At 42.3% G+C, this 15,583-nt stretch overlaps 1 protein-coding gene across 1 annotated transcript in view; it reads right to left on the bottom strand.

The window, feature by feature from the left end:
• Positions 1-3,062: 3,062 nt before the first annotated feature.
• Positions 3,063-15,583, bottom strand: part of ENO4 (enolase 4) — a 41,849-nt gene continuing 29,328 nt past the window's right edge. Inside the window, exons 8-14 of the mRNA XM_004374876.2 lie at positions 14,694-14,750; positions 12,332-12,499; positions 9,992-10,117; positions 8,025-8,220; positions 5,386-5,453; positions 4,746-4,863; positions 3,063-3,217 (exon numbers count right to left, since the gene is read on the bottom strand). Coding sequence (XP_004374933.2) covers positions 3,063-3,217; positions 4,746-4,863; positions 5,386-5,453; positions 8,025-8,220; positions 9,992-10,117; positions 12,332-12,499; positions 14,694-14,750 — 888 coding nt within the window. The remainder of the gene's footprint in view (positions 3,218-4,745; positions 4,864-5,385; positions 5,454-8,024; positions 8,221-9,991; positions 10,118-12,331; positions 12,500-14,693; positions 14,751-15,583) is intronic.

Raw genomic sequence — 15,583 nt, 5'->3', positions numbered from 1 at the left:
TCCTTTTCTGGAAGGGTAAGAATTTAAGTAAAATTCCAGCATCCTTTTGTATTTGGGCTAGTCTTAAATAACTTAATCTCCACGGTATTGTTGGCAGTTGGTCAGCCCTGTGGAAATTCTGATTGTCTAGGTCAACAGGGCTGAACTCATCCAGCCTAGTTTGGCCTGAGTAGAAAGGATGGATATTTGGGCTCTGACTAAAAACCCAGTTGCCACTGAGTTGACTCCGACTCATGTGACCTAGTAATTCCTCCTTCCTACCCTTCTTTTTTAACAGTGCAGGTAGTCCCCGACTTACAACATATTGGAGTTGCAACGAACCACATTTACGATGGTCTGTTTTGGGTTTTTTTGTACATCTTATTGTTAGTAATACAGGTTTCCCCCCACTATCTGAAAGTACAGCGTAAGCCAAAATGGCATAAAGTGAAGAAGCAATTACCATTAATTTATATGGGAAAACTTTGAGTGCTCCCAGAGCCAAAAAATAACCTACCAAATCATACCAAGTAACACCGAAAACTCTTATGAGCTCTCTTAGGCTTTTCTGATACCTTAGGACACATCTTGCTAACAGATGCACAAAATAAATTGAGATAAAGCACAGATGCTCACAGACACAGTTCAAAGCTATGGCAGCTTGATGCTGAGATGCTGAGTGTAGTTCTAGGGGAAGGAGCTTGGCGACGCCACTCCCGCTGCTTGGGCTGCGTGCTGTCCCTTTAATGGCTCGTTGCAAAACACTGAGTGCTGTTTCCGTTTTTCACCTTTTTTTCTTAAAAGCGAAAATCGTCTTCTTTCAGTTATCCAAAACAGGTACTAATGTAGGTCTTTCATAAAAGTGAAGTGTCTTAAAGCAAACTTTTGAAAAGCAGGGGATACCTGTATGTACGACCTACAGTGTTGCCGTATGTAATTTGCTAACGCTCTCGTTCTCAGAAGTTCACTGGCAGATGTTCAAAGGTTGCATTTATAAAGATATTGATAATAAAGGGCAATAATAATGAAAACTTAAAAAAAAAAGGTATTTCGACTTACGCCAGAACCAAGTTAGGACGGGGTGTCATTCCAACAACCTCGTAAGCCAGGGACTACCTGTAAAAAGTTTGTTGGGAACAGAGTAGATCTTTCCAGACCATTCTGAGGTCCTTTGTCAGGAAAGTCTGTATCACAGAGTCTTAAAAACAATATCTGGGTGATTTTTCTAAAGGTATACTATGCGCGTTTAATCATTTTCATCATGGAGCGACTTTAGATTATGTGCCAGTAAGTTGTGGAGAGTAGATACCCATCATCATCACTGACCTTAGAAGGATTTCAAGCAGTCCTTACTGAAGGATGCTGTTGGTTTGAAATTTCTTCCCAGCATTAACATGGCCACATCCCACTGTCATTTTTAAAAATCAGGTATGACTAGTTTCTTTCATCTCTTTTACAGATGGTGTTTTTCCTCTTTATATGTATATTTATCTAGCTATAGAAAAACATAAGTAGAAACAGTTGAAGAAATTTAAATTAAAATGCTTTTTTATCCTTTGGTGAGCCGAATCCTCAGTTGAGCCTCAGGTGAGCAGGCTGTGCTCCGTGTTGACATCAAAGTGCATACCTGGTTGAGGTCATAAGTCACCTCTTTGGTTAATTTAGTCAGTTGGTTGTTAACTTGGTTGCACATTTTTGCTCTGGTTTTGTTCATTTAATTATAATTTGTATCACAGTTCTGGGGCATATTCCCATAATCCATGTGTGTGTGTGTGTATATGTGTCTGAGGACATGTGTGAGGGCTATGTAAACACCCAGTCATGTTCTTCCTGCCTTTAAAATGAATTTTTCTTCCAGGTTTCTCATACCCCATAGTCTGTTGCTAAGCATCAGGAGGGGGAAATAGCAACCACAGACTGTGACACAGTTCTCCCAACTTAGAGGGAGACCAGCCAGTTCTCCTGCCCTGTGCTCTGAGCGAGTCTGCCACTGAGCCAGTTTCACATCATAGCTTTGAGAGTAGGGCTTTGGCTCTACCATGAGACATTAAGTTCCCTTGTTTAGTAGTCTTCCAAAGGAGAGGGCCTTAGTGTGCTGAGTCAGAATGTATAGAATACGTCAGAAATCTAAACTCAGCCAGCTCTCCTACAGGTCAGTACATAGCAATTTATATCCTTTTGGAGAAAGGCAAATAGTAGCCCTTTTAATAAAGAAACCTAAAGCATATCAGGCAATTGGATGTTATATGTGTAGGTATGTGTTTGCATATGTTTATTTTGGGCACTTCTCTGTTCTAATCCCAACACTAGCTTACAAAGGAGACAGTTCAGTCCACATATACTTTGCATCTTCTTTAATCACTTGCTATTTCTTATTATAGTTAATGCCACAGTAGAAATAGTTGCGCTTTCAGTAGCCTTAAGAATATTTATTTGTCCATTGATATGTTTGTTCATAGCCATTCTTGTGCCAAAAAAGATCTAAAGAGACACACAAAGGTAGAAATAATACAAGGAAAACTGAAATTTAAAAAGAAGAGGAATCAGGGCAAAGGGAATGAAGAGTAGGAGAGTGAGGTGAAGCTGGGAGGCTGTTATAAAAGACAGCGGTGTGTGCATGCTTCTGCCCGAGGCTGGCAACAGTGATGCGTCTGTGCTTTCTAGCAGAGAGCTAGGAGACAAGCCAGGATGTGCACCTGTTCGAGCACAGCGCCTCTCCTTCAGCTAGGTTTTGCTTTGGAATGTTCTGATTTGTAAAGTATGAGGTGTTTGAACTGAGTTTGGAGTCATTAACAAAGGTAATGGCCCCCTTTACTAAGCCATGACCCTCAAAACCAGACAGTAGAGTTACCGGACTAACAAAATCCCTATGGAAACGCGATGGCTATAAAACAAAGTTCTCGGGTGTAATTTAGGACAAATATACCATTTATGTATTTTACTAAAGAATGAAATTAAAAGAATAAGAACACATGAGTTAGTGACATGTTAGAGTAAAATGAATATGGAGACATGCTTCCAGTCTACCAGTCCGACAGTTAATGGCGTGGCTATGAACCGGCGTGAAGCTAGCCTGAAGATGCTCATGCGTTGGCTGATTCCTGTACAACTTCCGTGGGGAAGACGGGCTCCGGGGGCTCGGGCTGTTCCCCAGCCTCGGCGGCAGCAGCCTCCAGTGCTTCGGCAGCCATTTCGGCTTCCTCGTTAAAGTAAAAAAAGTTGTGTTCTTCATTGAAACCTGTTTTTTAAAAAAGCAACAATAAAGTTTATTGTCTTCTCCAATGGTGCTCATTTTAAGATGATGTTTGTTATATGATTTTAACTGGCCAGACATGCCACACAGCAGTGCTGCCCTCAACAGCGCTAAGATTGCCATTAGAAAGGCTTCCAGAACCATTTAAAACTGGGCCTGCCTTTGGTTCTACATCAACTGTGCAATGCGGCTTCTCTGCAATTTACATTATACCCGAATCCAACATTCTGGAACGTTTTGATGTGCAGTAGACTTTGGGCCAGAGTCTTGGCAGAAAAGGATAGGAGGAAGGAGATGATGTAAAGGCCAGTATTGTACATGAATGCAAACTGGTGTCAGCTGACTACTCCAAGGTAATGAATGTAGACTCGAATTGTTGTAGTCAGGTGCTCATAGGTAATGACCTTATTTTACCAAGATTTCCTACTTAAAAGTAGGGAGCAGGGAGGTTTGTTTTTCCATTTTTTGGTCCCCTTCACATTTATTGACCGCTGCCAATGTCAGAAATTCTAGTTAATCCGTAAATCCATTCTGGAATGCTTAGGGGCCTGCACTGTCACCAAGGAGGGGGCTGGGCCTGTGGTCACTAGTGTTCTTTCTGATGCCCTGAAGTAACTGCTTCCCTTGTAGTGAAGTCTGGCGGGAAATGTGATAGGTCAATTAAGGGACCTGAGGCTTCCACAAGTCAGCAGGATGACATACACCACAGCCGAGTGATAGGTGGGACAATACAGTTTTACCTATTTGAAAAAACAAGCCCTTGTATTAAACACACACACAGAACACAAGCAAACTTTTGACTGCCTTACATGACTCAGAACAGAAATAGTCTCCCAATTATCTTTGTTTTCTATGAATCTTAGAGTATGTTGTCAAACTCACTACTAACGTTAAACATAAGTTTAAAATCACAATTTCCGTTGGTCTCTAAAAATGTCTCTGCATGCTAAGGACCTCTTTTTAGCCATCACAGTCAGTAATACAAAAAATAAAAATGCATATTTGGGGTGTTTCACTCCAGTGAGCCAGCACACAATATGCTCCTTCCTATGCGGATTTAGAGGGGTCTGATGTCATAAATGATTGACTTTCGCCTTTCCAAGGCACAACGTTGAAATTAGCATGCCGCCGCCTCCTTTGAGGGGAAAGAGTTGTTTCCAAGGTGCATCAGGAAAACATCTGCCTTTAACTTCCTGGGCTGTGCAGAGAAACCTTAAAGTATAATTTGGACCATAACAAAAGGTAGGCTTGGAGATTCCAATCAATTAATTCTATTGAAAAGCATCACGCCGCCTATTCAGCAGGAAGGGCGAGCGTTTTAAGCGTTCAGGTAAATAGACGGTCCATTGAGACAACACCGTGCTTTGTGGCGAACGCCATCGTAGTGCTGTCAGCATGTATTTGGGGTCTTTGGATTCCCCTGCCCTCCCGCCGAGGGGCTGCTATTCCCCCTCTTCCAACCTTTGTTCTCTTATTCATGGCGAAGTGAAAACAGCGGGAAAGCAGTGCCTACCCAGTGTTCCATTCTGGACAAGTTCTTCCTCTATAGTAAAAAGGCGGTTGTATTTAGTCACCCGTTCGCCGCGAGAAAGACCTCCCAGCTTGATAAACCGGACACCCAGTCCAACAGCCTGAAGGGGGAAAACAACTTGCTTTAAATGGAGGAGTCATGTTTTGCTAAACTTCACGTAATTCCTTAGAGAAGAAACTTTGTCGTGGTAAGTTTTTTTTTTTTTAAATGTCTTAGTTTTTTATCTTTACGTAAGAGTGAAGTAGCCTACCTACAAGCTCAGAGTGTCGAAAGGTAAAGAGATGGTGTGACTGGACATTAGACGCTTTACTAGTCACATAAGCGTGCTGATTTTATCTAAGAACAGGCTGGCCTTTCGTGCTTCATTTTAGGAGGTAAGATTGCAGGTGCACACCCCAGTCATTTAAGTGGACTCATCATTTTTCCTGGACTTCAATCTTTCTTCTTTTTAAAAGTTCAAAGATTAGCTCTTTGCAAAAGGTAGTTGTCTGGGAGGAAGCAAGTCTCTTTCATAAAAGGTTACATGACTTTCTCCACCACAGACTGCACTTCCCTGAAATACCAATTCGTGATAAAAGCAGTGTTTTGGCATTTCTGCAATTGACCAGCTTTCAGCACTTACCAAATCGACAAGGCTATCATCAGCCGACTCTCCTTCTGTACTTCCAAAGACAGCAATGTGCTTCTTACCTGTCAGCAAGGAAGTGTGTTCAGTTTTACTCGGTGTGGAAACAATTAGCCTACATATAAACCTCTGGGATCACAATTTAAAATTGGCCAGAGATTTACACATTTCCTGTTAAGAATCAAACAATTTGATCACCTAAGAATTCTAACCCAAACATTTGCATTTTCATTGCCCTGGTTTTATCTGTTTACACCTCTTTCCCACAGTTTAGATACTATATACTAAATGAACACCACGTTTCATCAAATTTAAGGTGCCATAAATTGTAAGATGCACCATTTTCATTATCACTTGGGGGAAAATGTCCAAATTAGATTGACGTATTTGTAAAACCACAGCTGTAAGATGGGATTCAATTTCATCTGTGTTCAACGTAGAAAAATGTCACCTGTGAGTCAGTGAAATACTGTAAGTGCCAGGGCGTTGCATGGGAAGTGAATGTGTATAAACAGTGGCTTTGGCACTTCCTCGTGCAGAATTTGACTCAAAGGAACCTGCCACTCTGAGTGTTTACTTACTAGATGAGCAGTGTTGGTGGTATTTAATCAAGCATTTGAGGATCTCAGAACCCCTTGAAATTTGCCAAAATCTACAGCGTGCAAGCCACAGTTCCCCTGATAGTGATAGTGTTTGCGTTTCAAAGGCAGGAGCTACAGCAGCAATCTGAGGTGGATGACAGGATGGGTGAGGCCTTCCAATCGACCACCTGCAGGCCAGCCCCACCTGGGGCCCTAGATGAGGTGTCCTGCAGCCTGAGGGGCTTCAGGCATTTCATTCCAGCCCTGGCACTGGCCCAGGCCCCTGGCTGCCCGTCTGGCTCCAATCCTGCTCCAGGTCTGAGATTAACCTTCTGCTTCGTTCCTGACCCCCCACTCATGATATTTATGTTTCAGGCACTGGCATAAGTGAACAAGACTCCCATGAACTCATGGGGGTTTACAGTCTAGTGGGGGAGACCAGGCATTAAATAATTGTACAAGTAATTGTAGTTAGTACCATCAAAGGAAAGTATAGGATGCTATGAGAAAGGATCAGAGCAGAACCTGTCGGGGTGGGAGAAGTTGGGCAAGGCATATACATCTGAAGAGGTTTCGTTTAAGCCAAGACATGAAGGATAAGTATAGGCCATATAAAAAGTATAGGACAAAGCACTCTAGGCTGGTGGAACAGCAGGTTCAAAGACCTTCAGGTAGTGAAGAGTTTGAACCTTTTAAGGAATTAAAAAAGGGCTAGTGAGGGTGAGTGGGATCACTGTGGGGTCATGGGGGACTTTACCTTACCTCTCCAAGCCTTGTTTCCTCATCAGTAAGATGGAAATGATAATGTTTACCTTTACCTCATAGGACTGCTCTAAGGATCAACTCCAGTTTCAAAATGCCTGACACATTGGCCCTAAATAAAGGTTCTCTCCTTTCGCATCCCAGACCCACCAGCGTTGGAGCTCTGCTTTGCGCCTCTCATTCCCCGGTGCCTGGCATTCTGCTCCTGAATCCCAGGTTGAATGGCGAAGGGTCTGCTTCCAGAAGCTTCCCTGATTTTACATTGCCTTGCTAACCGGCCAGCCTGCTTGCTTCCCAATCCTGCCTGTTAGTGGTGAACCCACTCCCACCCCACCAGGTCTCTGTACTGACAGGAAACCACCTGCTGCTTCAGATTGGATCTTCTTATCCTGTTTGCTTAACGGCTGAAGCAGAACCACTCCCTGCAGTAGGTGATCTAGTTCCAAATTCTGGTCTTTCCTAGACTTCCCCAAGGCATTGCAAATTAAGATGGCCCGCTGATGTCTTGGTAAATTACAACTAGCTAAATTTATTTTCAATCAAGTAGTTACTACATCCTTACTGTGTAGTTGGGCAGTGCCTCCGTGGAAGGCAGAGTTGTGGTCCCTGTTCTTAAGATGCTAGAAGACGAATCTAGAGCAGAAAGTGATAGTAAATAATAGGAGGGAATTTACAACACCGTAGCAATGTGATGCGGGCTAAGCACATCTGTCCCTGCTGCTCTGATGCTGTGCATGAAGCCTTGCCTTTATGGATGGTAAGCTGTCTTCCTTACCTTGAATAGTGCATTGTGCCTGGAGACATGGCTAAGGCAAGTGGCCATACAGGTGTTCTAAAGACCAAGAATCGAAGCTTGAGCCCTGTTCTTTAGCAGTAAGGGTTGGGTTATCCCTCTGTGTCTCTCTAAAGTTGTTCTGTAGCCCAAACTTGAAGTCCAAACCAAACTGGTAAACATGCTGAAGGTTATGCTCTTTCAGAGGCCTTGGTCCTGCTGTTAGGGGCAGAAGGCCCTCCCCCTGTGCAGCTGACAGGGCAATGGCCTTAGCTGCCCAGTTGTGGTAGCCCTTAAGAAGGGGATGACCCCATGGGTTGGGGCTGTTACTGGAACTCTGTGAAGTGAACCAGTAAGCTGCATTTTGTTTTTCAGCACTAAATCTTTCACAAATGGGTGGAATTTTTTCTTCCAAGATTTATTTGACGCTTTTATTAGCTCTGAAATACTGCCTATTTTTGGCATCTTGTAAAACCAAGTTAAGTTCATCATGGGTCTTACAAGTCTATACTTTTACTCACTGTCAATGAGATTGGTTATTTCCACCAAATCAGACATTGTCGTTTGATTTGTGTGTTTTATGATCAGCCCGCTGGCTCTGGGGATGCTGATATTTCCATCCTCTAGAAGCTTAGAGATGCTTTTGGATGCAGTTCCTGCAATTATGTAACACCTGGAACCAAGCGCATTATAGATGCTGTCCCACTGTTCCAAGTCCTGGGTAAATATTTAAGAATTGAGTGTTACAACGTATTGAACATAATCTCAAAACAACAGGAATTTTATAGCACATGATCAAAGTCATAACTTTCCTGAGAGACACACAAACCCTGTGGGGTTTATTTTTTCCCCCATCTCTGGCTGAATGACATCTGCTACCACAGCCACACAATATAACCTTCACGAACAGAAGCTGAAAGTGACGTCAATTTGAGCTTAAAGGTCTAGTGAATAAAATGTTAATAGACATTAAGTGCTGTTCCCAATACTGGCTCTGGACTTCTTCATACAGGCTCTTCTCAGCCACTGTATATCCATAATGCCTCTGCAGACTGCCTGGTTAGAAGACTTTGCTGTTATTTCTGGTAAACAGACAACTGGAAGAAAAGAGCCTGCAAGGGCTCTAGGCCCTCTTTCTCAACATCCCTATTTTTATTGGTGAGACTACTACATTAAATGCTTATTATTAGAAAAGGAAACAATATACAAAGCCATCCCAGCCATTCTATCAGATTTCAACCTCTTGCATTCGAACAAACCATGCAGGTACATCTATCACATTATGCAAGCTGTGGTCAGAACCTCAGGACACCCTCATCCAAAGGCAGACCTGGCAACGTGACCGCTGAGCCCCGTCAGTGTCTTTCACAGGTGCTGGCATCTAGCATAGGCTGTGAAAGGAAAGATGTGCAGGTTGGGACTGAGAGCCCGCGGGACTCTAGATTAGATCCATAAGTTCTATTGTCCCCAGTGTTTAAACAATTAGCTCTAAGAGGCTAAAGTATTATTCAACATATTTGTTCAATATATCTAATAGTTCTCAAATTCAGAAAATCAAGACTTCAAGTTTTGGAGTTTGTTTTAAGTGGTAGTATAGATTGAACTGCATCCCCTCGAAAGTAGGTGTTGGACTCCTAACCCCATACTGTGGATGTAATCCTATTTGGAAAGAGGGTTTTGTTAGGCTAATGAGGCCATATCAGGTAGGGTGTGTCCTAAACCTAATCACTACTGAGTTATAAAAAGAAGAGATGAGACACAGAAGCAAGGATATACTAGAGAAGATAGATGCCACGTGAGGATCCTCCACAAACCCAGGAACCAAGGAACCCCGGGCTACCGACAAGGAATCGACGTGGCAGAGACCCTGATAAGGACTTTCAGCCTCCAGAACTGTGAGAAAACACATTTCTGTTCTCTAGAGCCACCTCCTTGTGGTATTTGTGTTACAGTAGCACCAGGAGACTAAGACAAGTGGGTTAGGAAGAGAGCTGGTCTCCTGGGGCACATAAACATCCCTGGGCAGATGCCTTAGTTTGAATAGATCAGGGAACCTCGGTATCTCAAACGTTCGCAAATATGGCTTCGTTATTTCTATGCATATGCAGTAGCTGGATTCAGGTTAAAAAATATTTGGCCTCGCATGAGGCCTGTTTCCATGAGCACGTGAAAATGATATATGATTAACCTATTGAAGCACCAGGGAGCACAGCGGGCTCGGCTTCCATCAGTTAGGTTGCTTGTAAATACACAGGTGCTCCTAAAGGGCTTGGGAATGGCTGGTTTCATTGTGTGGACAGGCCCACTCCTATGTAATTGTGTTGCTGGTATTCATTTGCTTAGTAAGTGCCTTTTACTCATAAATGCTGAAAGAAAGCAGCTAAGCCCCAGCCCAAATTACAGTACATTTTGAATGACAGAGGTCCAAAAAGAATGAGATTGTATTGTTCTATGTTCTGTTGTAAAATTCAAGGCGAGTCCTGCTTACCTCCTTCCTGAAAGGATCAATTAAGGCAATAATTGAAGGGTGTTTGTTGATCAGATCCACATACAGGTCAACCATCTCAGCTGCACTTTTTAACGTTCCCATCATCACTTCATACTTCCCTTTACTCTGGTATGTGTCAGGAAAATATTAAAGGATGAATGATGAATACTTCAGATGTTAAAGATGTGATTCAAATTCAGGTAATTATAAAAGTTGGTAAGCAGATTCTTTTCAGGTCACATTCGCCTGAGAAATCTCTGCATTTCACTTTAAATATCTGTTAAATATTAACCTGAGGGAATCACGTCACCACTTAAAGAGAAATAGCTGCTCTCAGTCAGATTCTTATTTCTCTTGATACCCATTGAACTCGTCCCACTGCCTTCGGATGAAGCCTTCTGCACAAAGAACCAGCGGGCACAGAGTGGGCGGGGAATAATGTCTGATTTGGGTTTACCACCTGGTGCCAGATAGCCGGCTGCCTGGGTAGGTGGACAATAACCTAAATTCATAAAACTACAAACAGAAAAGCAGTGCATATCTGCCCACTCACTAGAACACGCCGTCTTTCAACTCACAGTGAACAAGTCATTGTTTCCTCTACGATGAATAAATAAAATATGAAACCAGGTCTAGGCTTTTGACGTACTAAAACTAATATGAAATGTAAAGTGACATGTGAAGGCACTTCTTTCTCAGATAACATGTAACGTCTCGCGCTCACAATATTGTCTTGAAAGGGGACTTTGAGAGTAATCCGTCCATTTAGGTCTGGAAAGTTCCCAAGTCATTAGGTATAGAAATAAACGTGGCTGAAAGATCTAATGTAGTCTTTCTGCAAAACAAAGCACCTTTACTTCCAAGTCTGTGTTTAGGGATGGCACCTGGGACATTCAGGTACTGGGAGGCAGGTGGGATGGACCAGAGGGGATGTTTGGTTTGCCAAAGGCTTCCTGCTGCTGCTGCTAATAGAATGGATTCCACTGGAATTAGGCAGTTTCCTAAGAAGTCCATAACTGAAGGGATTTTATACTTTTTTCACATTAAAAAGCAGCAAAAACTTTTAGTTTCCATAATGCAAAGCTTAGAAGTCCTATCTTGTCAGTGAGGAAGTGCTGATGACTTTGAACTAACATTATTGTAAGAATTACCTGATATCAAGCTAATACACTTTATTGAATATAAGCAATAAATACCCATTCTAGCTAGCACTAGCAGTCAGTATATTCATAGTTCTTGGTATACGCTATGGATGAAAACATGCAATTATTTTTCTTAATGGTATGCCTAGGAACCATTCATTATGTGAAGAAAAGGAAATTACTTTCAACATTCCTTTATGTACTTAGTTTCTTTAGGAAAGTAAAAGAACATTTAGAAATCATTTGAAACTTAGGATTCTTACATAGTGCTCAAAAATTTCCTTTGTAGTTAAAGTAAGAATCACACATTAAAACAGAATCCTATTTGGCTGTATTGCCCTGAATTTGACATCGACTACCAAATCACCATAAATATATATCAATATGCTGGGCATTTGTGTACTTAAAAATGGCAAGTATGTGGATAAGATGTGTATAAATGGAAGTATAAGACAGAAAACTTCTCATAGTTGCCCTGACACACCAGCTTGCCAAGTGTAAAGGTTAGTTGGTGGTGCATTACCCCCAAGGAAGTGAGGACTGCAACATTTGGTGATAAACCTGTTGGATTCAAGGCTTGAGTTTGCATTCTCTCTCTCTCTCTCTCTTAAAATTTCCTCCAGGTGGTCTGGTTCCCCTGGTGAAGCTCCTAAGGCCCTGCCTTCCTAACCCAGCCTGTGAATACCTCTTTGATGTGTTTCGTTGGATCAAAATATTTTCTCCATAAAAGTCCATAACTTGGAAATATTTCTGTATCTACACAGCATAAACTTTGAGAACCACATACCTGAAAGAGCCTAGCGAGTCACAGTTGGAACTAATCCGCTTTTCATGCTTGACAAATGTAGTATTTACCAACCGAATGACTCTACTCAGGGGCCTTAGACCAGTTTGTTAGATTATTTTTCAGTAGCTGTCGTGATTACAATGTAACCCACCCGTTTGATTGGTTTTTATTACAGAATTTTTATATCTAAATTTTATTAAGAAATTCTCTTTAATTTTTTAAATTATATGGTTATGTTATTGTTTGGTCATTGGGTAATTCGGCTGTCTCAACTCCATATTTGGCCTCCTCACACGATATTAATAAAAAACAATAGGATCTGCTCAAGGAAGAGTCAGAGCAGCTCTTCTTCTGAGTACTAATTTTAAAAAGAACTTTACAAACAGTAAAAGTTCTGGAGTGAAAACTTACAAAGTCCATCAGCTCATGTGCAGCACAGTTGATGGCTAGATGCAGATTTGTTCCCAGTTCCAGCCCCAGGTTTGCACAGATTCCTTGTATTAGGAGGATGGGCTGCTCTATGGTGTCAAAGCTAATGGTTAAACAGCCAAGATGGGACATCTTACCAGTGATCTGCTGCTGCAAGATCAAAAGAAAACCATGCATGTAAACACAGTGCATTAAAGTTCTTGGAGCTTTTGTTCATAGGCATAGTTTACATCGAGACACAGTTCTCCAAAGATGAGGCCCTCTGATTCTTGATTAGCCTGGGGTCCCACTCATCTCCACGCAACTTTTGGGCATATGATTCCTCTGCAGTATCTGGGAATGATTTTGTTACTCCAGAAGTTTTCACGTTTGGCCTTGGAGCACACTGGTCTCCCTTCAGTGCGCCTAGACTGTTTTTTTGAGCTCTGCCATTGTCTGTGGGGCTAACCTGAACCACAGCCATGCGGCTGGTGAATCTCAAGGCTGTCCCTATAAACGTCCATCCTCTGTCCCTAACTCTGCCTGTCCTCTTCCTCCATTCCCTTCTCCAAACTTGTTCTTCACTATGTTCTATTTTCCTTTAGAAGGACAGACATGACTGTTAAAACGTAAAATGTAACCTTCTTTCAGGAAAGGGTGTTTATTTTTCAAAAGATTGAAGACTTCTGCTCAAAGCCTGCAGCACTGAGGATGGATTCAGTGGAAGAGGATTCAGAGACCCAAATGACCCTAGGGAAAGACAGTCACATGCCTCTAATACAAGGTCAGCTTTGATGTGCCCTTGCCATAAATTGCTACTATGCAATTATAAGTTGCAGCAGTATCAGTGATTCTGAAGGCCTCAGGGTGTGTGTGTACCAAACTCAAGAGTAAACATGAACCCAGGAATAAGTATCCCATTTTTACTGATGATAGCCTTAGTTAATTGTAAGAACTGTCCAACATTTTTAATGTCAACGAGTGGAAACTTTTATTCAGCAAACAAAGGAAAGGTTGGGAGAAATTTCTGTGTATCAATTGAGGCATTTTATTCTGGAGTCTTCTAAACTATGAAAGCATCACTCTTCTGCATACTGAATGCCAGGTGCTATTCTGAGTGCATAAAGTAAATACATTTACTCCTTACAGCAACCCCATGAAGTAGGCACTACTATTATCTCCATTTAACAGAGAGTTAAGTAAGTGGGAACAGAATTTAGTCCAGGCAATGTGGCTCCAGAGTGTATGCCCATAACTCTGGCATGGCTGCCTCTCGAGAATCTATATCTAACCTGTTCCTAATGGAAAAAGTAAAGCTGATCAGGAAGGGGCTGATCTTGGTCTAAGTTTCTCAGAACACAGAAGACAACCTGGTTGGACTTAAAGGAACAGCACTGAGACTTGGTTACTTGTTCACCATCCCCTACCTCTCTTGCAAAGCCAAATGTTCGCATCCCAACATACACAACTGTCAAGTATTTTACTTATTGCTGCACTTACATATTTCCCTTCTCTCTCCCAATTTTGAGGAGGAACTTCATTTTTTTAAAAAATCTTTACCAACTCTTCCTTTAATAGCCCCTCTTGCTGATGATGTCAACAGACTCTGAAGTCCCTGCCATCAGGTTAGGGCTGTGACTGCAGGCTTCATAGAGCAACTACTGCAGATGTCAGTGGCCTTCCCTCATCTCCATTATCTGCAGGGTTCTTACGGGCTGTTCTAGCTATTTACCTTGTTGAAAGTTTAAGCATATAGTAGGAGAATACGTCAGAGCACCTATAATCAACAAAGTGATTGACTGACCAAGTCCAGTGGTCTCCTGAGGCTCTGGTTTTCACAAGGTGGACTGTTTGCCTGGCTCACCTGACACAATCTAGATCCCGGCAAAGGCTCATCTAAGATGGACCAGACCGAAGGTCACCTTTTTGTGCCTTTTCTTTCTTTCTCTAATAGTAGTAAAATGGCTGGTGGATTCGAACTGACGACCTTTTGGTTAGCAGCCTGAGCTCTTAACCACTGTGCCACCAGGCTCCAAGTAGTAAAATTAAGATCTAAAATATCCTATATGCCTTTCAGTTAGTTATCAGAGAAATTCAGTTCCCCAAACACATCACTTCAAGCCAAATCCTATTACTCATAAGTGCTTCTCCCAGGCCTCGCTAGGCAGCCAGTTGGAGAGAGGTGGGGACAGAATTAGATTCTAGCTCTGGGTCTGCCTTGGTTAATGCTGTTAAATATCACTGTGTAATTGCCATTTGCATTAGCCCTGTGTTGGAGCAAAATGACTATGGGGGAGAGGAATGGGGGCCGGGAATATATAAATAAATCCTGTCATATGGAAGGGTGATAAATATATATACTTACTTGACCCCTTTTGCCTCCATTATGCCCTTTTTTCGTCTCTGTCTTTGGAGGAGGGGGCTGTGAGACAGAAGACAAAAACACATCACTTGGGATCTGCAGATACTTCCCTGGTGGGTTCAGAAACTCTGGGCTGTCCGCTGCACTGGGGCCAGGCCAGCCACACTGTGAGTCACACATTCTCACACACACACGCATACATACACACACATATACACACAGGGACGACGCTACCCACTTCCTACTTTTATAAGCTTCAAATTATTTCTCAAATTCAGGCACAGCTTCCCTTTAGTTCATCCTTCTTCTCCCTGTCACATATATGGGGATGTGTGTATATATACGTTCCTCTCTACTCATATAAAAAACTGAAAAAACCCATGCCGTTGAGTTGATTCCGACTCATAGCAACCCTATAGGACAGAGTAGAACTGCCCCCATAGGGTTTCCAAGGCTGTAATCTTTAGGGAAGCAGACTGCCACATCTTTCTCCTTGGAGCAGTTGGTAGGTTCAAACTGCTGACCTTTCGGTCAGCAGCCAAGCACTTCACCACTGCGCCACCTGGGCTCCTTTCTACTTATATAACTAGAGTTTTATTCCTACATGGTGTACTGAGCACTTGCTGTCTGCAGCACTCTACTAGGCACCGAGGATGCAAAGTTCTGTCCTTGCCCTTAAGGAGTAACACTACTGTGGGATTTGCTTTTATAGGCCTAACACATGGCTTTGAATATCTTCGTGGTAAAAACACATTTTCCTAAAGTAATTAAAAAACTCTCAACAAGAAAAAGCCTTGGCCCTGAAGGTTTCACTGGAGAGTTCTACAAAACTTTCAGAGAAGAGTTAACACCACTACTATTAAAGCTATTTCAGAGCATAGAAAAGGATGGAA

This window comes from Trichechus manatus, unplaced genomic scaffold, assembly GCF_000243295.1.
Source record: "Trichechus manatus latirostris isolate Lorelei unplaced genomic scaffold, TriManLat1.0 scaffold00031, whole genome shotgun sequence".
Lineage (NCBI taxonomy): Eukaryota > Metazoa > Chordata > Mammalia > Sirenia > Trichechidae > Trichechus > Trichechus manatus.
The sequence above is the reverse complement of the archived record's forward strand: the minus strand, read 5'-3'. Positions and strand labels throughout refer to the sequence as shown.